This window comes from Labeo rohita, chromosome 14 (assembly GCF_022985175.1).
Source record: "Labeo rohita strain BAU-BD-2019 chromosome 14, IGBB_LRoh.1.0, whole genome shotgun sequence".
NCBI lineage: Eukaryota > Metazoa > Chordata > Actinopteri > Cypriniformes > Cyprinidae > Labeo > Labeo rohita.
In genome coordinates this window covers 12,859,305-12,882,648 of record NC_066882.1, presented here as the reverse complement: position 1 = coordinate 12,882,648, position 23,344 = coordinate 12,859,305, and the positions used below count along the sequence as shown (strand labels likewise).

Here is a 23,344-nt window from a genome sequence, read left to right as displayed (position 1 = left end):
CCGAGCAAGCTTGTTATATCCATTTTACTGCCTATTTTCGACACCCTGCCAAATTAATCTGCCCCCTCTTGTTGAAATTACTACATGACTGCCTAATCATAACTCCTCCCCCACACCTGAAACCTACCAATACTAGGAGGACAATCTGGTGGGGGGCAACACCGAAACATAAAACGATTACAAGTGCTTGCTGTTTTACCACCTCTAGCCAGTGTAGCAGAATTAGGCTACTTGTACACTGTTGCCACGGGTAGTTTTTGATGTCCGCGGGTTGAGGCGACCCCAATAACGTCATATTTAGCTACTGAAATGCGAATTTACCAGGGGAACCCTGACAAAAAACTTGCATTTTATCCCCCCAAATGCAATTTTTAACAAGGAACCCACCTTGAAACGCGATTGGGCTAGTTTTGAGCAGCAATTGGGCAGGTTTTGTTATGAAAACCTGGCAACTCTGCCTCTAGTGTTCATTTCTGTTGGAAACAGCAGTGATATGTACTTATTGGTACATATTTCGTGTCTTGCAAAAAAGTTCCCACAGGTGCATTTTCGTCAGGAGATCAGGTAGCATTTATTATTCCACTCACATCCACTTTTTCATTCCTGTCACAAATTCCAAGAAATAATTGCTAACATGGGAAATTGTATTAAAGGAGATCTGAGTTTCATGTGTCAATATTTCATGCAGACTAAAGAGATAACTGTCATAGGAATTTGTCTTTCAATGGTTTTCTCCACATGCAGCCCTGAAATAATGTTTCCAAGTTGTCAGAGGATATCACATTTCAGACGAATTATTATAGTGCATCCAAAGGCAACTATAATTATAACAATAATTGAAACGTTATGTTAATTTTAAAATACAGATAAAATACTAAGGCATAGGTATTTTATAAAATACTTCAAAATATAATTAGGAAGTGTGGGGTAAGCAGTTCCACGTTTTACTTCCGTTGTCCAAAATGAAACGGGTAAAGATAAAAAGGACGCAAAACTAATCCTCCTAATTATATTTCAGGAAGCCTTCTATCAACCAAAAATCAGAAGTCGTAGACCATAGAAAGGCCATAGAAGTATGACTAATCAAACTTGCCATGAATTATGTGTCATGGCAAAGGGTAAGCTAAATGCTTGCAAATATATATACAGTAATCAACATTTGAAGTGGATCAAAAAGTTGTCCTAAGACAAGAACGGGTATTGTTTTGGTTTTAGGACAACTTTAATGAAAGGTTTTGATCCACTTCAAATGTTGACTACTGTAAATGTAAATCTAAAATAAATGTAAAAATATATTTAAAAAAAAAACTAATAATGCACCATCCCATTCCAAAGTCTAATCTTGATGCACATGATATAGTAATTACCCTAAGACTTATACTATAACAGACATCGTTTACACCACAGTACATGGAGCTTATCAGTTTTCTTATAGCATCTCATAAATCATAAAAGGCAAATGTAAATCTTTAAATATAAGGAATACATAGCTATAACCACTCTTTTTTTCTATTTCCATTCACCCACCCTCCCCCCTCCCAATGATGGATCTGGACTCTACCACTTTATATAATTAAAACCTTTCATTTTGCCATTAGAGATGAAGAGCATATATACTGTAATACCACTACACCCACCACAGCTTCACAATGGATATTGTAAACATGTAGATGGTCTTATCACTGGCCTGAAATGACAAGTTTGTGTGTTTCAAATGCGACTGCGTAATCTCTTTGGAATATTTGAAGCGATGCTGAATAGCAGACAGCCAAAACAACAGAAACCATGGATTACACCCAGCACGAACAAAAGCAGTGGACCTTTGCCATGGCTTCTTGCCATGGCTGTTCTTTGTGTACCTGAGCCATATATTATATAAACCATTTCACTGAGGATTAGAATGTAATCGGACTGTCTGTAATACACTGTGGTGTTAAGAAGAACATTGATTGTTTAGGTGAGACAGAGAAAGAGAAACATATGGTTTCTCTCCTAGTGAAAGAAAACCAAGAAAGAGAAAGCCAACCCGTAAAGAGCTCAATGGAATGAAGCTCCTCAAGTTCAGAAAGACTTAGATATGAAATTGGCACAGTCGACGTATCAGCCATGGGGCCGTGAGGTTTATACACACAAGCTGATGCTGATGGTACTTGGATGCAAACGTGAGTCAGACACTCAAGGTTGAGAAACAAACTTGATTGCTGCCTCCCTCTCCTGCAACTCTTTAAAAATGCATGTTCCGTTCTAGCACGCTCTCATCATAAGCCCAGCTGAAAAACGAAGCAGGAATGTGAGCGAAAAGCCAGATTTTCTAAGGCGGTTGGACCACATTAAAAAGCGGGGGTGATTCACTTAGCAGCTTTTCTCTTCTATTTCGGATAAACAAGAGGATGATGAGGAAGCCCTGGAGCCTGTGAGGCAAATTTAAACCCATATTGGACTTTTTTCCACTCCAAGAGAGATTTGTATCTTCCAGGGCTTTGGGAAAGAACACAGCCCCTGGTTACACTTTTTTTTTTTTTTTCAAACACTATGCAGTCCAAGTGGAGATTCACCTGGGAGCTTCCACTAAAATTCACTCCATATTTTCTGTGGTAAAAAAACTGAGGAAGACTCACTGATCAGAAAGTTTGACACTGGGAGAAGACACAGTTTGATGGCTGTTTGCTCCTCAGAGTCTGGGGACTGGGGTCATGACTGATCTGCTTGAAACTGAACCAAAAGCGAGGAGAAAAAACACTTCTTCTGAAGTATCAAGAAAGAAAAAGATCCAGTCGAATCCAAGACTCCTGCCTCTGGGATCCACTTGCTCCGGCCTGGCAGGTCTGTCAGGCACAGACTGAGTCCCGCTGGAACCGGAATCAAAGTCGTCTCCCCCAACTGTGACACTCACAGCATTTCAATTGAGCCATCAGTCTGTCAGACACAATGCCTCCCCTTGCCTAGGGATTTAGTGGGTTCTGTTTTTCTTTGTCATGATCACTGTGACAGGCTTCTGTAAAAACAGCATGAAGAACGTATGTTTAATGCATTACGCCTCTGTATTCCCTGACGAATACACCAGTGTTGCCGGCCACAAGCATAAGTTTTGGATGTTGGTGTGCTAGCTCCACAGGCTAGGAAATGCATCCTGGTCTTTTCAACAAATCTATTTGAAGAGTTCTTTTTAAAAGATGCGTTAAAATGGCTCATGACAGACTTCTCTGTCATTATCGCTGACTGTATCTGTCCTTTTTCTCACCTTTCTTGCTTTTTTTCTATACCCCTTCTTCTTCGCTTCCTCTATCTCTGGCAGACTGGGCTCCTGTAAAGAGGAGATAAAGTCCTCCAGCAGGCCAGGCCCAAAGCCTATGTCCCCGTCAGACTTTCTGGACAAGCTGATGGGAAGAACCTCCGGCTATGACGCTCGCATCAGACCCAACTTCAAAGGTGTGACAGAATGTAAACAAACAGGATCTGTAGGGATATATGCAACATAACTTGTGAAACCGGTAGCAGCCTGACAGTAGTGGCTCCTGGAAACTTGAAAACAAGGTGACAGTAGAAAGAACCCAATGACCTGACTGTATGCTGTTACTCTGAATATATTAAGGACCAGGAAGGCTCTTCTAAAGATGTTCTGGTGTTATTACTAAAAGAGAAGTTCACTTCCATTTGATCCAAAATGTTCATGTCTTTCTGTCTTCAGTCGCAAAGAAATTAAGGTTTTTGAGAAAACAATCCAGGATTTTTCTCCATATAGTGGACTTGAATGGTGGTCAAAGGGTTGAAGGTCCAAATTGCAATTTCAATGCAGCTTCAAAGGGCTCTACACAATCCCAGCCAAGGAATAAGGGAATTTCGGTCATAGCAGTCATTTTCTTAAAACAATAAAAATCTGTATACTTTATATATACTTTGAGGCTGACAATTGCTCATTACCATTTCTTTTCATTATATGGAGAAGATAAGAGTTTAGAATATTAGAAAGGTAAATAAGGACAGAATTTCCATTTTTTGGGTTAACTACTCCTATAAATCCCCTTATCTTATAAAGGAGAAGTTCACCTCCAGAAGAAAAAATGTACAGATAATGTACTCACCCCCTTGTCATCCAAGATGTTCATGTCTTTCTTTTTTCAGTCATAAAGAAATTATGTTTTTTGAGGAAAACATTTCAGGATTTTTCTCCATATAGTGGACTTCAATGGTGCTCCCGATTTTGAATATCCAAAATGCAGTTTAAATGCAGCTTCAAAGGGCTCTAAACAATCCCAGCCGAGGAAGAAGGGTCTCATCTAGCGAAACAATTGGTTATTTTCTTTTTAAAAAATTACAATTTATATATAATATATATAACTTCAAATACTCATCTTGTCTAGGTCTACCTGAACTCTGTTTTTTTTCCCGGTTAGGTTATGTCATAAAAACTCCCATCTCATTTTCTCCCCCAACTTCAAAATAACCGATCGTTTCGCTAGATAAGATGCTTCTTTCTCGGCTGAGATCGTTTAGAGCCCTTTGAAGCTGCATTTAAACTGCATTTTGGAAGTTCAAACTCCGGGGCACCATTGAAGTCGGCATTATGGAGAAAAATCCTGAAATGTTTTCCTCCAAAACAGTCATTTCTTTATGGCTGAAGAAAAAAAGGCATCGACATCTTGGATGACAAGGGGGTGAGTACATCTGTATTTTTTTGTTCTGGAAGTGAACTTCTCCTTCAACTTCTCCAAACAAAAGTAAGTGTTAGTCTAAACATATGAAACTTCTTTCTTCTATTTCAACAGGACCACCAGTAAATGTCACCTGTAATATTTTCATCAACAGCTTTGGATCCATTACCGAGACAACTATGGTATGTAATCACACTGGTTCAGTTTTGCTTAATATCACAGATGCAGCATTGCACTTATCTTCTCATGCAACTCAGACCTTGACCTAAAATGCAAAGGGGAATTCCTTCTCTTTCTCTCTATTCTTTCAGACAATATGCGCTTTTACAATTATATTTCTGCTGAGTGAGTATTAGTCGCTTACCTGACTTCTCCTTGTCTCGAGAAGCACATCACTTAGAAGTTTAGAGTCCAGTGGGTCAGCTGATGTGCTGATAATGAACTGTCCACCATGCAATTAAAATGAAAAATTGAGAGAACGGCCAAGATCTTGAGGGGAAAAAAATTAAAGGGTGATATACCCATCCTCTAAGCCTGTGCTTAGCACTAAATGTCTCTGTCAGCAGAATATTTCAGTTGACTGTTACAGATTGCCATTGTTAGCGGTCTGTTAGTCAGCTAACCTGGGATTAGATCATTGGAAATGGAAGACTTCCAGCAGAAATTAATGCCAAGGGAGAACAAGTTATTTACTTGCATCTTAAGACCGTATCTGATTCAGCCTGTGTTAGGTTTGCAATTAAAACATCAGGAAAACAGAACTAAAAGAACATTAAAACTAAAAGGTACATTATTAATAATCAAATTCAGAAATCGACCTATAAGATTTTAGGACCTAATGTTTTCTCCCCCCTCTCTTCCCACAGGATTATAGGCTTAACGTCTTTTTACGCCAGCAATGGAATGACCCTCGGTTGGCCTATAGTGAATACCCTGACGCTTCTCTGGACCTAGATCCTTCTATGCTGGACTCCATATGGAAACCTGACTTGTTCTTTGCTAATGAAAAAGGTGCAAACTTCCATGAAGTCACAACAGACAACAAGCTGCTGAGGATCTTTCAGAATGGGAATGTGTTGTACAGCATTAGGTAAGCAGAAAAGTCTCTCATAGGTTTTAGAGAACACAGGAATTTTTGCATGAAAAATATTCCTTCAGAAATATATGCTAAAGACATAAGCCAAACTAAACCGGGTTGGTTAATAGCACGATTACAATTTGACTGATTATTAATCATAGTAAATATACAATACTTTACATGAAAGATAAGTTGCCTAGAAACAAAAATTTAAGGTTTTAAGATAGTACTTTTCTCATTTTGGTCTTGTTAAGAATTTACAAAGTTTATTCTAAGGGTGGATGGAACTGAAAATAATCATTGCTATGGTGGGGAAAAAATGTCACGTGTTGAGACTAAAAAAGCCTCCACATCAGAGTGTGTAAGTGTAGATATTTTGGGGTTTGAATTTAGGGTTATCACAGCACAAAAGAAATTGGCTCTTCAAAAAAGCACTGGTGGCTTTTGTCTTTCTCGGAGGCACGGCATTACAGCAGGTAATTACACTGTTTTCTCTATCCAAACTTTCTATTAGTGGCGACTCTTCCTCACGGCTAAAACCTTAATGTGTCAGCAGCACGATAAATGAATGTAAAACAAAAAACTGTCAGGCAGCTAGTTTACTATTACCAAGAAGATACAAAAACAACAATTCACTGCCTTGTTTGGGGACTTACTCTGTAATCACAAATCAAAGGGATGAAGTGTACAGCCATACAGATCTAATTTCGTACAGAGACAGTACAAACTGGAATTTTGAATGCTGATGCATTCTGAAATTAGATTAGATGAAAATTAAGTAATCTTTTATTCAAACTCATATTGTTCCAAATTTCTATGACTTTCCTTCTATGGAAAAAAAAAAAGATATTTGAAAGAATGCACAGGTTGTTTTCTATATGCAATTACAATCACTGTGATCTCGAGCTTTCAAAATTGCAAAAGCATCTTGATTTTTAAAAATCTTTTCTGATCTTTCATTCAAGCATCCTTCTCAAAAGAATAATTTAGTCACAAAACACTACTATGCTCATAAACAAGCCACACAAAGCTAACAAATGGTTTTAAGAATAAATGGAATGTAGTGCACAAGTCATATGAACCATTATTGTATTTTTTATGGTGCTTTTGAATCATTTTGAAGCTTCAGCCTTATTCTTATTCACTTAAAGGAGAAGTTCACCTCTAGAATTAAAATGTCCTTATAATTTACTCAACCCTATGTTATCCAAGATGTTCAAACTGTCTTTCTTCAGTAGAAAAGAAATTACGGTTTTTGAGGAAAACATTCCAGGATTTTTTTTCCATAAAGTGGCCTTCAAATGGTTGCCAATGGGTTGAAGCTCCAAAGTTTCAATGCAACTTCAAAGTGCTCTACATGATCCCAGCTGAGGAATAAGGGTCTTATCTAGTGAAACGATTGGTCATTTTCTAAGAAAAATACAAATTTAAATACTTGTTCAACCGCAAATGCTTGTCTTGCACTAACTTGATTTCACACGTTACATAATTACGTTAGAAAGGTCACATGATGTAGGTGGAAGTATTGAAACCAGTGTTTACAAAGTGAACGTGCAAAGAAAGTCATACAACCTTTACAAAAAATGTCAGACGATTTTGAAGATGGAGGAGAAAGTGAGATGGAACTTTTCCCCTACCCTTTCTTTTTGAACTGAAGTACAGAGACAAAGTACTAACAGCGTGTGACTTTTCCAGCGTGATTACACAATGAGTAAAGACACACATGACTGTCTAGAGCTCATTGAAAAACACAGTGTCCACCATTCAAGTCCACTATATGGAGAAAAATGTTACCTGAAATGTTACCTCAAAAAAATCATTTCTTTGCACGACATGAACATCTTGGATGACATTTTTATTCTAGAAGTGAACTTCTCCTTTCAGTTATAGTAAAAGCTTGGTCAGATATTTGTTAATAAAAAGAGAGAGCGAGACATATTGGTGAACAAATAAGGACAATTTTCATTTCTGAGTCTTCTTTGCATTGCAAACTCCTTGGGCCTTTCTCTACCCTCTATTTAACACCTTTTTTCTGCCCTTTGTGGTTTCACACTGACTCTTCCCACTTTCTGCTTTCCCTTTTTGCGCTCTGTCTCAGGCTAACACTCATCCTGTCTTGTCCCATGGACTTGAAGAATTTCCCAATGGACATTCAAACCTGTACCATGCAGCTAGAAAGCTGTGAGTACTCTATTCTTCTCTCCTCTCTTCTTCCCCCATCCCTCCTCTCCCTTCCCCTTTTCACACTCTGCTGCATTCGATTCTTTTGACACTGATATGGAATTTTAATGTATGCAGTGACAGCAATCACCATGAAGGTGAAACACAGTGAACAAATTTAAAAACCTTCTTGTGTGCACTATCAAGTGTTCAAATCCCCGAATCAGAGCTTCGCTGTTACAAGGATACATTTTATGCCTGGTGTTTTGCTTATTTTAAGCAATCTGGCAACCACGCACACGAGCTCGCTCTTCATTGCAACAGCACCGACGATGATCTGAAAACACTGACAAACAATTAAGCTGGAGTTTAGCGATCAAAATGAAAGTGTCACTCAACCAGTCTGTGTTCTGTCATTAGATCTTGACAGTACTGTTTGCGTCTGTGATCGCTGAAACTGAGGCTATAATGTTACTCAACTGCTGTTGTTTGAATAGAGAAACATAGGCCATTGCAATTTGGAATTACTATTAGGAATTTCACTGTTATAATATTTTTCATTTGTTTTACCAGTTTTCATAATATAGACAGAGAGAGTGCATACATTTTTGGTATTAATTTATAAATGTTATTTCACTAAACATTTTGTATTTACTTCGCAACAATAGCTGTTCTATCTAAATTGCTTTTGTTGTTTTTTTTTAATGGGGGCAAAAGAAAAGCATGTTTTTTTTATTATTTAAAAGCAAATGCAAACATATCGAGTTATATATCGAATATCGTAAAAATTGTGACATTATCAAGATATCAAATTTTTATATATATCGCCCAGTCCTAGTGTATAACATGTACAACTGTTGCTATTCACAAATCCTTTTAAGATGCTAATGACAATCCACTGTTTGTCTATTTCACTTGCAAACCCAGTAACCTTCAGCATTATGGAATTAAAAAAAAACTGTCGAAAATTAATAACTCAAAACAGTTTTCTATGTCTCACTGCACAAAAAAAAAAGAAAAAGAAAAAGAATCAGCTAGAGGAAGTATCAACGACAAAGCATCCTCATTTTAAAATTGTGCGTGAAGTGTCCTTCCTTATTACCTTGATAAAAGAAAGAGGGAGTCAAAGAAATAGACTATTCACCACCCCAGTGCCCTCAGAGCAGATAGCATCTTAACTCCTGGAACCAATTTAAAGGATATCAATAATGAAACTTTCATTTCGTGTCCCCTTTATTATGTGACCCACCTCAGTTGCCCAAGAGGCTTTTAATTCCACCTCCCTGAGACAAAAGAACACCCCTTTCTAACCACCAGAAGATCCAAATGAGGTATCTGTGTAATGCAGAAACGCACTGCAGAAGCCACGTCTGGATTTGTCTGTTGGATTATTTGATTTGAATCCCCCATTTACGTGCCATGACCGCAGACAGCACCTGAAGTATTTTCATTCAACATTTAGTGACTCATATGGTTTAAAAGATTTAGGGGGCTACACCCAGACAGCGTGTTTTACAGTCCTTTCCGCGTCCTCTGTATGTCTACAGTATTTATTCAATGAGTGGAAAAATCCCTCCACTGTGGCCGCAGTTAAAAGTGCCCTCCTCTAAGGAGTAGGGTCAGACAGAAAGAGACGCACACAGGAAGACAGGCAGGTTTATTGCCTAACAAAGCGGTTACGGAGGGCATAATCATTTCTGATTAGACAAGAGCACTTTTTTTAGGGCTTTAAAAGCGCCCACTGAAAACTGTTTTGACAAGTGCTAGGACGCAGCCGAGAGGTGGGATCACCTTGTCTGGAAAGGACACATCCTGGAAGAGAAATCTGACGCTGAAGGCAAGGGGTATGGATTAAAGCAAAGGTGTGAACGGTGTGGAAAGAAACAATGGGGAAAGTAAGTTTTAGGAAATTGAGTGTGCATGTGTGTTAAGGGAATACTGTTGGGTAGGTTTAGGTGTAGTGCAGATGGTACACTATTTTAAAACGTCACAGAGCATTAGAGTTATAGCACAACTCAACTGACATTTCAAGTTAGAACTGCGCTGACACATACAAAACACATATGGTCACGTAAAACGTACCATATGTACGGTCATCTGTTCTGGGGGGAAAAAAGTACACTTTTTTTAGCGCCACTCAGTGGACATTTCACATCGAATATGTCATGAAACGTACGTACGTATACATACGTATTTCACAATAAAAGCAATAAAAGGAGTCTATATCTGAAATACAAACTACCATTCAAAAGTTTGGTTTCAGTAAAGTTTTTTTTTAAGAAATTGATATGCATTAAGTATACACTGAATTTATCAAAAGTGAGAGTGAATACATATTACGAAAGATTTCTAGGTCAAATTCATGTTGTCCTTTGAATTTTATATTCATCAAAAAATGCATGGTTTCCACAAAACTATTTAGCAGCACAAGAGTTTTTAACATTACTAATAAGAATAAAAAATATTTCTTGAGCATCATCAGCATATTAGAATGATTTCTGAAGGATCATGTGACACTGAAGACTGGAAATAATAGCTGCTGAAAATTCAGCCTAACTACATTATATTAAAATAGCAAGGAGTTCTTTGAAATCAAAATGATATATATTACAATATTTCCTTCTTACCTTCAATAGTCTTCTTTTTCACTTACACTGCCTGCAACAAGTCAGTTCTAAAAGACTAAGATAATGGGCATATTATATTGCATGTAATGCCTTTTTGATATATATTGACATATGAGACTGTAGGGAAAAAAAAACCTTCCTCTTATTGGAAAACATTCGTATTCCTTGTACTAGTTTGAGTAGAGTGTTTAGAACCACACTAAACTTTTCAAAGACATCATGACATTCAAGGACTTTCAGTCTTCATCCTTTTTTCATGGGTTTGTTTATTTTGAAGACGGAGGGGGGACGGGAGGTTTGTGAATAATAGATGTCTTTGTAAATCCCTGAGGGTCTCTGATAGACATCAATATTATTCAGATTTGTCAAGTATTCTACACTGTTATTGCATGCCTCATGCATTTTTAATAGGCGCCTAATCTCACCATGTACTACAGAACTGTTAGAAATGATGTGGGGGATGTGAAGAAATTCAGACAAGTAGCATGAATTAACCAAAATACAATGATGCAAGAGCGAGATTTTCAATTAATTTGCTTAAATACGTCATGCTGGTCATACTGCACATGATTTCTAGTCTACAATACACTGAGTGTCTATAGCACTGGTCTCAAATTCAATTCCTGGAGGGCCACAGCTCTGCACAGTTTAGCTCCAACCCTAATCAAGCACACCTGATCTAGCTAATCAAGATCTTCAGGATCACTAGAAACTTCCAAGCAGGTGTGAATTGGAGCTGGTTGGAGCTAAACTCTGCAGAGCTGTGGCCCTACGGGAACTGAGTTTGAGACCTCTGGTCTTTAGTGTAATAACCCAGAGCATAACATCTTCACTATTCAGAGGTCTGTATCAAACCTACAATCTATCCATCCGCCACTTTGGTTTGTTGTCTGGTAGATGACCTTTTACACAATGTACAAAGTATGGGATGAAAGAGGAAGCATGACAGGTCCAATTCACACTCTTTTGCAGAGATATGCATTTTTCTATCTTATTCTCTCTGCTTTTTCACAGTCGGCTACACCATGAACGATCTGATCTTCGAGTGGCTTTCTGATAGCCCTGTGCAGGTGGCGGATGACTTGACCCTTCCTCAATTTGTACTGAAGGAGGAAAAAGATCTTGGCTACTGCACTAAGCACTACAACACAGGTACACGTTTCACTATGACCTTCATGCACATCAAATGATATATAAAAAAAAACTATATATACTATGACATAATTGATTTCATGGTCCTTTTATGAATTCTTACATGCATTTAAATGGTCTCGCCAACACATAAACCCGCAATACGATTTTTTAAATATACTCCAGCACTAATTCCCAACCAGAGGTGTAAAAATGCATTAAAAGTTGCTATACATAATTACTTACCTGTTATGAAACTCTTTGTGATCTCCAAGGTAAATTCACCTGCATTGAGGTGAAGTTTCACTTAGAGAGACAGATGGGCTACTATCTCATTCAGATGTACATCCCCAGTCTGCTGATTGTCATCCTATCTTGGGTGTCTTTCTGGATCAACATGGATGCGGCACCTGCTCGGGTAGGCTTGGGTATCACCACTGTGCTCACCATGACCACCCAGAGCTCCGGTTCACGAGCCTCTCTACCCAAGGTAACATAACCAAAATGACTCAGATCCTGTGAGGGGGAAAAAATAAAGAAACAATTCAGAAACTGCAGTTATAAAATAATGAGCGCAATAATGAGACAATCAATAAAACTGAGGAAAAACACATGAGAGCAGAGAGAGGTGGGAATAAGCCTGAAGTGCTTTTTGTTAAATTAGCAGGAAAAGGATGGATTGATTTTGTTTCAGAATATGTTCACTAAAACTCGTTTTATGAATTATGTTCCAAATGCAATCCTGATTCCTCTTAGAAGATTAGTTCACTTCCAGAATGAAATTTCCTGATAATTTCCTCACCCCCATGTCTTCCAATATGTTCATGTCTTTCTTTCTTTAATTGAAAAGAAATTAAGGTTTTTCTCTCATTTTCTCCTCCAACTTCAAAATCGTCCGACATCATTGCCTTTCTGCAGGGAATTTGACTTTCCTTACACGTTCACTCTGTAAACACTTAGTCGGTACTTCCGCCTACATGATTACATAATGCATGAGGTTGAGCAAGTGCAAGATGAGCATTTGTGGTTAAAAGTATCTAAATTGTATATATTTTTTTTAGAAAATGACCGATTGTTTTGCTAGATAAGACCCTTATTCCTCAGTTGGGATTGTGTAGAGCCTTTTGCTCAATCTGCATTGAAACTGCAATTTGAACCTTCCACCCGTTGGTCCCCAATGAAGTCCACTATATGGAGAAAAATCCTACAATGTTTCCTCCAAACCTTAATTTCTTTTTGACTGAAGAAAAAATACATGAACATCTTGGATGACATGAGGGTGAGTAAATTATCAGGAAATTCACATTCTGGAAGTGAACTAATCCTTTAACAATTACAATTCTTTAACAACTGCATAAACGGTCCCTATAATACTCATAAAGGAATATATGTGACCCTGGATGACAAAACCAGTCATAAGGGTCATTTTTTCAAAATTGAGATTTATACATCATATGAAAAAGCTGAATAAATAAGCTTTCCATTGATGTGTGGTTTGTTAGGATAAGACAATATTTAGCCGAGATACAACTATTTAAAAATCAGGAATCTGGGGGTGCAAAAAAATCAAAATATTGAGAAAATTGCCTTTAAAGTTCTTCAAATAGTGTTTTTAACAATGTATATGACTAATCAAAAGTTAAGTTTTCATACATTTACAGTAGGAATTTTACAAAATACCTTCATGGAACGTGATTTTTACTAAATTTCCTACTGATTTTTGCCATAAAAGAAAAATCAATAATTTTCACCCATACAATGTATTTTTGGCTATTGCTACAAATGAACCCCAGCGACTTGAGACTGGTTTTGTGGTCCAGGTTCACATATATATATATATATTCTTACTGCATTTCCAGACTACTGTCAGATTGGATCAGTGAGTGTTTTGAAGCTTAGATTCAGATCAGTTTGGTTCATAAACCAATCATTGGTTTTGTAAAGTTGATCAAGTGATTTAGTGAAAAAGATTTTAGAGCTTGACAGCCATAGTGGATAAGAGTGGACAGGTTTACTCTTTCAAATTTCACATTTGTGTTTGAAGACAGAAAGATAGTCATACAATTTTAAGACAATTTCCGTTAATCTATACATAATTTTAATGTCTGGGTGAACGATTCCTAAAAAGTGACTGATTACAATTATGGTTTTGGGATGTGTTTTCACTGCAAAATTAAACATTATGCGGAGAAGGATAAAGCCTAAATGTAGGCTATAATGCATTGCTTACTAATAGATAATTAGCTTTTTGAATCCAAATTATCACTTACATGAATTCTGTAAGTCTGAGGAACTTGACATACAGTATTATGTATGATTCACACATCTAAACATTCACTATACCGCTGTGCAGAGTCTCTACATGGCGCAGCTTTTCCTGACAAATATCAAGTTAAAAACGTTTAGACTTTTCTTCTTCTTCTTCTGTTTTAATGCGGTTGGCATTAGACTTGTATGTTATAGTGAGAATTAGTGTGGACTCATTAATTAAAATAATAATAATAATAATAAATTAAGGATAAATTAAATTAAATGTAACATAAATTAACAATTGTAAAACTGGACATACCCGTTTTAAACCAAATTAAAATAATGCCTGCTTAAGATGTTTTAGGACTAAAGGCTATGTAAAATGTGCTGTTTTCTGTGTAAATATATCAGTTGATATCAAACAGAAATGATGTGTACAAAGTCAACACAGTCTCTAGCAATGCCTTTATTGATTAGCTATTGATATTAATTTGACCTTGTGATTCCCAGGTGTCCTACGTGAAGGCCATTGACATTTGGATGGCCGTTTGTCTGTTGTTTGTGTTTGCTGCATTGCTGGAGTACGCAGCAGTCAACTTCGTCTCAAGGCAACACAAGGAGTTCATCAGGCTGCGCAAGAAGCAGCGAAGGCAGAGAATAGTAAGTGCGTCAAACACATACACACAAACAAATACAAGCTGTCCTGTCACCCTGGATTACACTTTGACTCGCATCTCTTCTCATTGTGCTCAGCCACATATCCAAACACTGGCAACGGCCACACTAGGCTACAGCTGGCTGTCACATCTTGTGTGGGGGAATTCAGATCAGCCTGTTTCCATAGTGAACAGTCCCTTGTGCTAAGCCCACCGTTTGTGCCACCTTGTAAAGCCTTGCCACAGCCAATTTCCAAAGGCCAGCAACCTGCTTCCTGATCCGAGATCACAGACACTGACTGAAATGCTAAAGAGGCTTCTTAACTTAAAGCTTAGAAAATACCCTTAGGACGTTGGAGAGTAAAATCACTCTGAACACACTGAATGCTAACAGATTTTAAATGTAATTTCTATAAATCCTGAAAAGTACAATTGTGGACTATAATACAGATCAAACCTCAACAATCATATTTAAAACTACTATTGGCTTAAACATCTCGGGTACTTTCTGGGCTTGTACGACAGCGTTCAGCATCCAAGCTCACAGTGCCGGTGATTTACGGGTGTGTTGGTTGGATCTGAATCAATAATGAGAGAAAAATGAGAATAACTCCCTTTAAGAATGAGCGAGTTCTCCTCCTCTTCCTGCCTTGGAGATCTAGGCGGCCATTACTCTTCGTCCTATTCTCTCCCGCCAAGAAAATCTGTGGTCTGAATGATCAATCTGGGTGGTATCGATGCATGGGTCACTGGCTGAGAGAGCTGTTAGGCTGATGGACCAACTACTGGCCAGAATTAATCAATACAACAAATCCTTGGCTTTATCCTGCCTTAATAACACTACAGACAAATTAGGCCACATGTTCCTGCTCAAGAAAACACAAACAGATGGGTGCTGAGAGGATCGTGCCCAGTTCAGGGATGCACAAAACAACATATTTTCTGAATTAACCAGCTGTGGGTTGCCTGAATGTCTAGTCAACTTATATCAGACATATAATTAGGCTGTTTCAGATTCATGTGATGCCTTTTTAGGTGTGTTTATATTTTTAAAAAAGTTGCTGTTATATTAATATTATTTATAGATGTTATAGTATTTATTGTTTTTTTTTTTCATTTTGAATTAGCTTTTAGTTTTCATTTTATTTTTAAGTAAAATATGTGCTTTAGTCATTAGCATTAGTTTTTTAAATATTTCAAATTAGCTTTAATTTTATTTTATTTTAGTAGCTTTAGTACTCATTTCTATGGAAGCCCATTTCCACCACTGACTAATAAAAATTAAAAAAACTATTATTCGCGACATTTTATCTCACAATTCTGACAGAAATGTCAGAATTGTTAGTTTATATCTTTATATTGCAAATTTATATCACGCAATTCTGACTTCATAACTGGCAATTATGAGTTTATATAGCAATTCTGACTTTTTTTCTCAGAACAAAATAAAAAACCAAAAAAGTCTGAATTGTGAGATAAAAAGCCTTTTTTTAATTTATTAGTCAGTGGCAGAAACGGGCTGATATAAACTTGCAATGACAAGTTATAAAGTCAGAATAGCATGATATAAAGTCAGAATTCTGATGTTTTTCTCAGAATCGCGTGATATAAACTTGTAATTGCGAGTTATTGCGTGATATAAACTCACAACTGCAAATTATAAAGTCAGAAGTGTGTGATATAAACAATTGCGAGTTATGAAGTCAGCACTGCATGATATAAATTCGCAATTGCGAGTTATATAGTCAGAATTGTGTGATATAAACTTGCAGTTGCGAGTGATAAAGTCAGAATTGCATGATAAAATTCGCAGTTGTGAGTTATATAGTTAAAACGGCGTGATATAAATTCTCAATTGCAAATTATAAAGTCTGAAGTGCGTGATATACAGTCACAATTTTTCTTTTTCTCCAGTTTGTATTTGTATTGAGTTATAAAGTCCAGATTTGAGGGGAAATAATACTGATACGCTCTAAGAATTGCGAGTTTATATCTCACAATTCTGACTTAATAACTCGCAATTGTGTGTTATAAAGTCAGAATTACGATATAAACTAGCAATTCCGAGAAAAAAAGTCACAACTGCAAGATATAAACTCAAAACTGTGACTTTATTTCTCTCGACCTCTCTTTATTTATATTTCTCTCTTTATTTCTCTTCATAACTCACAACTGTAAGTTTATCTTTAAATTCTGAGAACAAAATCAGAATTATGAGTTTATTTCTCAGAATTGTGAGTTTATATCTCGCAGTTCTGACTTTATAACTCTCAATTGCGAGTTTATATCACACAGTTCTGACCACATCTTCTAAAACATCACAAAAAAAAATTGGCGCAATGGCAAAACCGTCTTTGCTGCTGTGTAAGCCTGTAGGTGTACTTTAAAAGGGAATGAAAAGATGCAAATGTTACAGCTTAAGAAAAAAAATTAAATAAATTACAGGATCTACAACAAAAAAAGTCTAAATGAAGTAAATCTTAATAATCGGCTAATCCTATGTTGGGCAACTAGTTAACCATCCATCCATAATATGTCTTATACATCAGCATGACCATTATCCACTTGTCTAAGAACTTTTTAAAGTTTTGCTGAAGAGTCTGAAAGATAATGGTCGGATTTAGCTTGAGTGAGCACTTTATTGGAGTGTCCCTCAGCAACCTGCAAAGAAGTGTACACTCACAAGCAGTGTTGCCTAGCAACTTGGATGGTGCTGGAGAGCAGCGGCTTGATAGCTGTTGTCTCTTAAATTCTTGTTGAAGTATTTACACAGTTGCCAATATTAATGAAAATGAGTCTGCTCAGCCTGCCTAGAAATGTTACGCACTATTTGATGCTTGAAGATGCACTGAACTGTGCAAAATACATAAGAATGACAGATTGATGGATGGATGGATGCGCTCTATTGATCCCCAGAAGTTAATTTAGAGAAAGAACGAGACAGATGTTCCAAACTGTTATATAACAAGAACTGTGAAACAAAACATTTCACAATGCGCCATGCTCACTGCCATTCTTCCTCATGAAGGATTGAGCGATGCAGCCAGGAAGCTTCGACTCACTACGGAGAGTGAACAAGCTCCCTGGCAACAGCGCCAGCAAATTCAACCAGCACTACAACACCTGTGCCAGGGTAAAAATACCATCTGTGTCCCCATCTTATTTGCCCACCGGCAAACACTGAGTCCCATAAACGCAGAACCCCCTCCATCCTACTGGCCCAGTTCACAGCTGGTATGAACATATACTTCTCAAGTGATCGCTTACAATTGCCGTTTGCTCCTGATAGTAATGCGTCTTCTGTGATTGGATACAGAAATGGATGTTAATGCCAGGTGTAAAATGGGGCATTATTGTCCACACACTTCCCACACTTCCCCTTAAATGCATACAGTGATTCAAATAACATATTATTCTTTAAAACTTTATTTAGTTCTGACCCGAATAAGATATTTCACATAAAAGATGTTTACATATAGTCCATAAGAGAAAATAATAGCTGAATTTATAAAATAAAAATTCCTGTTCAAAAGTTTACATACACTTTAATACTGTGTTGCTACCTGAATGATCCACAGCTGTGTTTTTTTTTGTTTAGTGATAGTTGTTCATGAGTCTCTTGTTTGTCCTGAATAGTTAAACTGCCCGCTGTTCTTCAGAAAAATCCTTCAGGTCCCACAAATTCTTTGGTTTTTCAGTATTTTTATGTATTTGAACCCTTTCCAACAATGACTGTATGATTTTCCATCTTTTCACACTGAGGACAACTGAGGGACTCATATGCAACTATTACAGAAGGTTCAAATGCTCACTGATGCTCCAGAAGGAAACACAATGCATTAAGAGCTGGGAGGGTGAAAACTTTTGGAATTTGAAGAAAAGGGTAAATTTAACTTATTTTGTCTTCTGGGGAACATTTAAGAATCTTTTGTGGCTTTTTAAGGGGAATACTAATAAAAGAAATTTTGATATGTAGGCACAATAAGAAAAATGTACACATCTTCATTCTGTTTAAAAGTTTACACTCCTTAATGCATAGTTTTTCCTTCTGGAGCATCAGTGAGCATTTGAACCTTCTGTAATAGTTGCATATGAGTCCCTCAGTTGTCCTCAGTGTGAAAAGATGGATCTCAAAATCATACAGTCATTGTTGGAAAGGGATCAAATAGACCAAAATGCTGAAAAACCAAAGATTTGTGGGACCTGAAGGTTTTTTCTGAAGAACAGTTTAACTGTTCAGGACAAACAATGGACTCATGAACAACTACCTTTAAAAATATATATATTTATATATATAGCTGTGGATCATTCAGGTAACAACACAGTATTAAGAATCAAGTGTATGTAAACTTTTGAACGGGGTCATTTTTATAAATTCAACTATTATTTTCTCTTGTGGACTATATGTAAGCATCTTTTATATGAAATATCTTATTCAGGTCTTATTTTGGTAAAATAATTAACATTTCACAGATTCTGCAAGGTGTATGTAAACTTTTGACCTCAACTGTATGACTTGGTAATGGTAAATTTAACAATATTTAGCAAATGCACAGATGAGTATTCCTCAAATATGTACTTATGGTAAAGTATTCATACCTCCACCCAGTATGTTTCTTTCCTTTAGACTGTGTTTGTTGAGTGACCCCAATGTGCAGTAGCCCTTTGACCTCATACAAATGGAACTGACTTGTTTCATACTTAAACGTTTTTGCAGCAAAGTTCTTTTTACACGCTAGACTCAGATACGGCCTGGCCATGTTTAATAAGGTAAGCACTGACCTAAAATGTGTTCATAGGTGACATTCACTCACTTTAAAGGGTGTCTTTATCTTAAACCAAACACATCATTATTCCTAGGCACGTGATTGACTGGATTGTTTTTAGGTGCAAGCAGAGGATTTAATGAAGAGCTAAACGAGAACTTAATCTTCTTATCCTCTCGAGGAAAGGGGTAATTTGTCATAGATTGACAGATAAACTGATCCAAATGACTAATTTATATGGCATTAGAGGCAAAGAACTAGGCCAAAGTGTTGTGGAAAAGTAAGGGCAATATTTAAGAAACAAAGCCTTTCTTTAGGTAAAGAAACTATGCAGGAAGCATTCTTGTGACCATCTTCATCCAAATTTTGAAATTTAACAGCATGAATCATGATCTTTGGGATGCTGTAAAAATTAAAAACAATTGAACTGTAAAAAAAAAACATTATGTTGAGCTCTGTCTACCCATGTTGTTGCTGAGACTGATTTTAACTACACCTCTACATTTATGATCAGGAAATATTTATGTGACACTCTCTCTCATAACTACGTGGTGAGTAGATTGGCCCTATCATTTTGAGGTAACTGTGTTCAAAAATCTGAAAAATTTCAATCTGTGTAACTTTAAGGAATGCTACTACCAAACACCTTTTTTTCTGCAATTAAGCAATCTTTTTAGGGAGTTATTCCATAAAATTTAGTTTTTATATGTGTACAACTGTTCAGAATTGTGCTAGCTAACCATGTGCTGATTAGCATCCTTGAGCTACATTCAAAAGTATCTAAAATTGTCACTACCAAACCAGTCACGACCAAAACATTTGGTGGAGTTTTGGTAGTGAAATCTCTGTTTTTGGGAGTTATCCCATAAAATTGTCACTAACGAAAGATGTCATCATTCTTTCAGTAGTGACAAAAGGAAACACTTAATCCTCATATTAGGGGGAAATAAACAAAATTTTAGTACAGTTATGCAATTTTAGTATGTTTTAGTAGTGTTTTAGTATGCCAGTTAAAATTCTGTAATGTGATATGGTCGCTACCAAAACATTACTATCACTACCAAAACATGGGATGTTTTGTCAAAATAAAGTATACTGAATTATCAACTAAGATGTTATGATAGTTTTTGGTTCAATGTATATTCAGACTAATGAATCCTTAACTTTGAAATCAGAAATCAGTATGATCAATCTTTTGCCTTTTACAAAAAAAAAAAAATGGATTCAAAATACATCAAATCTCTTTAATCACAGCTGAAATATTGTTAAAAATGTAATTGTTATTGATTTACCTCTGAAAAAAAGGTAATAAAATAGCAAAAAATATACATTTACAATGAAGATGTAAGAAAATCTTAATAGGTCAATATAACCCTTCTCATTAAATTATTATTACCGTGTTTTGATAGTGACTAATTTGAGCAGAAGACAAATATTCCAAAACTTACTGAAAATACAATATGAGAATTGCAAAATTACTAGAAATGTGTACCTTGGATATTACACAATTTGCAGAGATATATAATTTAAGAAAGACACTTTTTTTCAAGACATTTCCAGCTCTGACTTTGGACCAATTCTATAGTGAGTTTATGCCAAAAACAACATCTTTTTTTTTCTTTTAACTTTTTCTTACTCCACTGGAAGACATTTTTCCTTGTTTTAAATAAAACACTTAATTTCGATAACTTAAATTTTCAGAAAAACAAAACTTAATATGCCATTTTGCTTTGTAAGTAAATGTATCTTAATTTAATAATGTTTAGATATTGGTACACAGAAACAAGACAAAAAAAACAGAAAGAAAATCACTTTTTCCAGTAATGACCTCTAAAATATTACATAAAAGGGTCTAAATGAAAGCTTAGCTTAGCTTAGATTTCACGAAAGCATATTCACTTGACATTTCACTTTTTACATACAGTATCTGCGTTTAAGAATATATTGCCCCCCAAAACTAAACTAGCTCTTTCTCAAACACTAAGTAAAGTTGAGCCCACAATTTTTTTAGTGCTTTTATTCGAAAGTACCCTGCAGTCTCCTGCAATTCCTGTGATGGACTGGCACTTTTTACTGTGTGGCGAAAGCAGCATTTATCAAATGTCTTTGCTGCCTCTAAAAACACTCAAAATGCTTTTCTTCTGTTAAAGGAGGAGGAGCTTGTTCGGGAAAGCCGCGGCTTTTACTTTCGTGGGTACGGACTGGGTCATTGCTTACAAGCGAAAGACGGGACAGCTGCGGAGGGGTCCACCGTATTCGCCCCACCACCCCCAGTGCAAGTGCTGTACGACGGAGAGGCCGTCCGGAAGCGCTTTGTGGACCGAGCCAAGCGAATCGACACCATATCCAGAGCCGTGTTTCCTCTCAGCTTCCTCATATTCAACGTCTTCTACTGGATCACCTACAAAGTGCTGCGACACGAGGACATCCACGCCAACTTGTAATCGCCACTCGTTCATCTTACTGCTTCTTTTCTTTTCTTCTATCTTCTAATTTGAACCAAAACCGCCTATCACGTTCACACTAGAAGTGTATTTCAAAGGCATATTCACTCCAGAAATGCCGTCAGTGCTAAAACCATGTGCTCAGGTGTGACTTCTGGATTTCAAAAAGATTTTAAAGTGCCCACTCAGAGCGAAGGGGGCTCGTAGATGCAAATGCTGCTGTTGGGGGCCTGGCTCTCCTCTCTTTCACATCTTCATTCGAGTGGATTGCACTAATAGCCAGTGCTATTGTCCTCACTTTGTAGGCTCCATTTGAGTTATTGGCTGAAAGATTCTCGGTCGGATAGAAAATATTTGACTTGAATTTTACCACAAGGCGCATCCTTGAATGAATGTTTTTGAAAACCTCAAAACAAATGTGTTTTTTTACATCTTAAAATGCCAAACTAATGGGCTATGAAGGGGAGGATTGGGATTTATTATTCATGGGAACAGTTACAGGGGAATGGTGTACTGTTTTACTAAATAATGAGATTATAAATATATAAGACTGTATAAAGTGTATATATGCAGAGTTGTTCACAGACTGCAGACAGCACAAATGTGTATTTCTTTTTGTCTTTTGAATTTGAATAAATGGATATTCTACCAGGAAGTTGAAGTTGTTTTGTACTGTGGTGCAAAACATTACACAAAAGCATTATTTCAGTATTATGAACTCTATTCAGAGTTAGCTTTTTCTATTAACATTAATCATTCCATTTGGAAAATGCAACAATCCAAATCATTCCATCATGTGTTAAATTGCTTAAACTAATGCCCGAAAGAAACAGATGATTTGTGACGCTCTGTCACTGTGGCAGCACTAGTCTTTAATTGTCAACAAACAGAGACATGTATCACGCATCACAGCTATTCTTTATTACTGCTAGCCCCAAATGTGTCCCTCAGTCAAACATAAAAGCCGTCGTTTATTTTCCTGTCCGGAGAGCCAATGGAGGATGTGCAGAGAGAAAGGTGAAGGAGAAAAGCCTTCGTGCTGAAGAAGGACGGATGAGGATTTTAATGGGAATCACAAGGTGTTTTTTATCAGCTAATGAGTTTGAAAAGGACTCTGCGTTCTTTGCTAATGACAATGAATTAAGGCCGTCAACCTCTGCGCACAGCCCTTTGTGTGAAGAGTAACTAATCTAGTTTTCTGTATGCTAGCATCCCACGGGTGAGTGAGTGTATGTACAGACGACCATGTGGAAAAGGAAACAAAACGCTTTGTGCAGGAAACGATAAATGAAGATTAATGCCGCCCCATTTGTTAACAGATTACCCTGGTTTCTAACACTTAAGCAAGTACTATGCTCATTAAAGTCAACATGAAATGGAAATTCAACCCTATTTCATTCACCTTATTCATCTTTTTACATACATTCTAAATCATAAACATCTTAAAGATATCTAATAGACATCTATTTGACATTTGACAGGAAACATCCAATAGACGTATTGCAGATGAGCAAACTACGTAAAAAATACGTCCTGCAGATGTAAATACAGACATCTAACAGACGTCTCCGAGATGTATA

General features: G+C 36.8%; 1 protein-coding gene across 2 annotated transcripts in view; it reads left to right on the top strand.

Annotated features, from left to right (window-relative positions):
- Window positions 1-22,408, top strand: part of glra4a (glycine receptor, alpha 4a) — a 47,060-nt gene extending 24,652 nt beyond the window's left edge. The window contains exons 1-9 of one of the 2 annotated variants that reach the window (XM_051127024.1): window positions 3,191-3,294; window positions 3,344-3,429; window positions 4,767-4,834; window positions 5,519-5,742; window positions 7,829-7,911; window positions 11,532-11,669; window positions 11,924-12,138; window positions 14,409-14,558; window positions 21,471-22,408. In XM_051127024.1, coding sequence (XP_050982981.1) covers window positions 3,191-3,294; window positions 3,344-3,429; window positions 4,767-4,834; window positions 5,519-5,742; window positions 7,829-7,911; window positions 11,532-11,669; window positions 11,924-12,138; window positions 14,409-14,558; window positions 21,471-21,764 — 1,362 coding nt within the window. In that variant the 3' untranslated portion in view covers window positions 21,765-22,408. The other variant, XM_051127023.1, reaches the window with a different exon arrangement.
- Window positions 22,409-23,344: the final 936 nt, after the last annotated feature.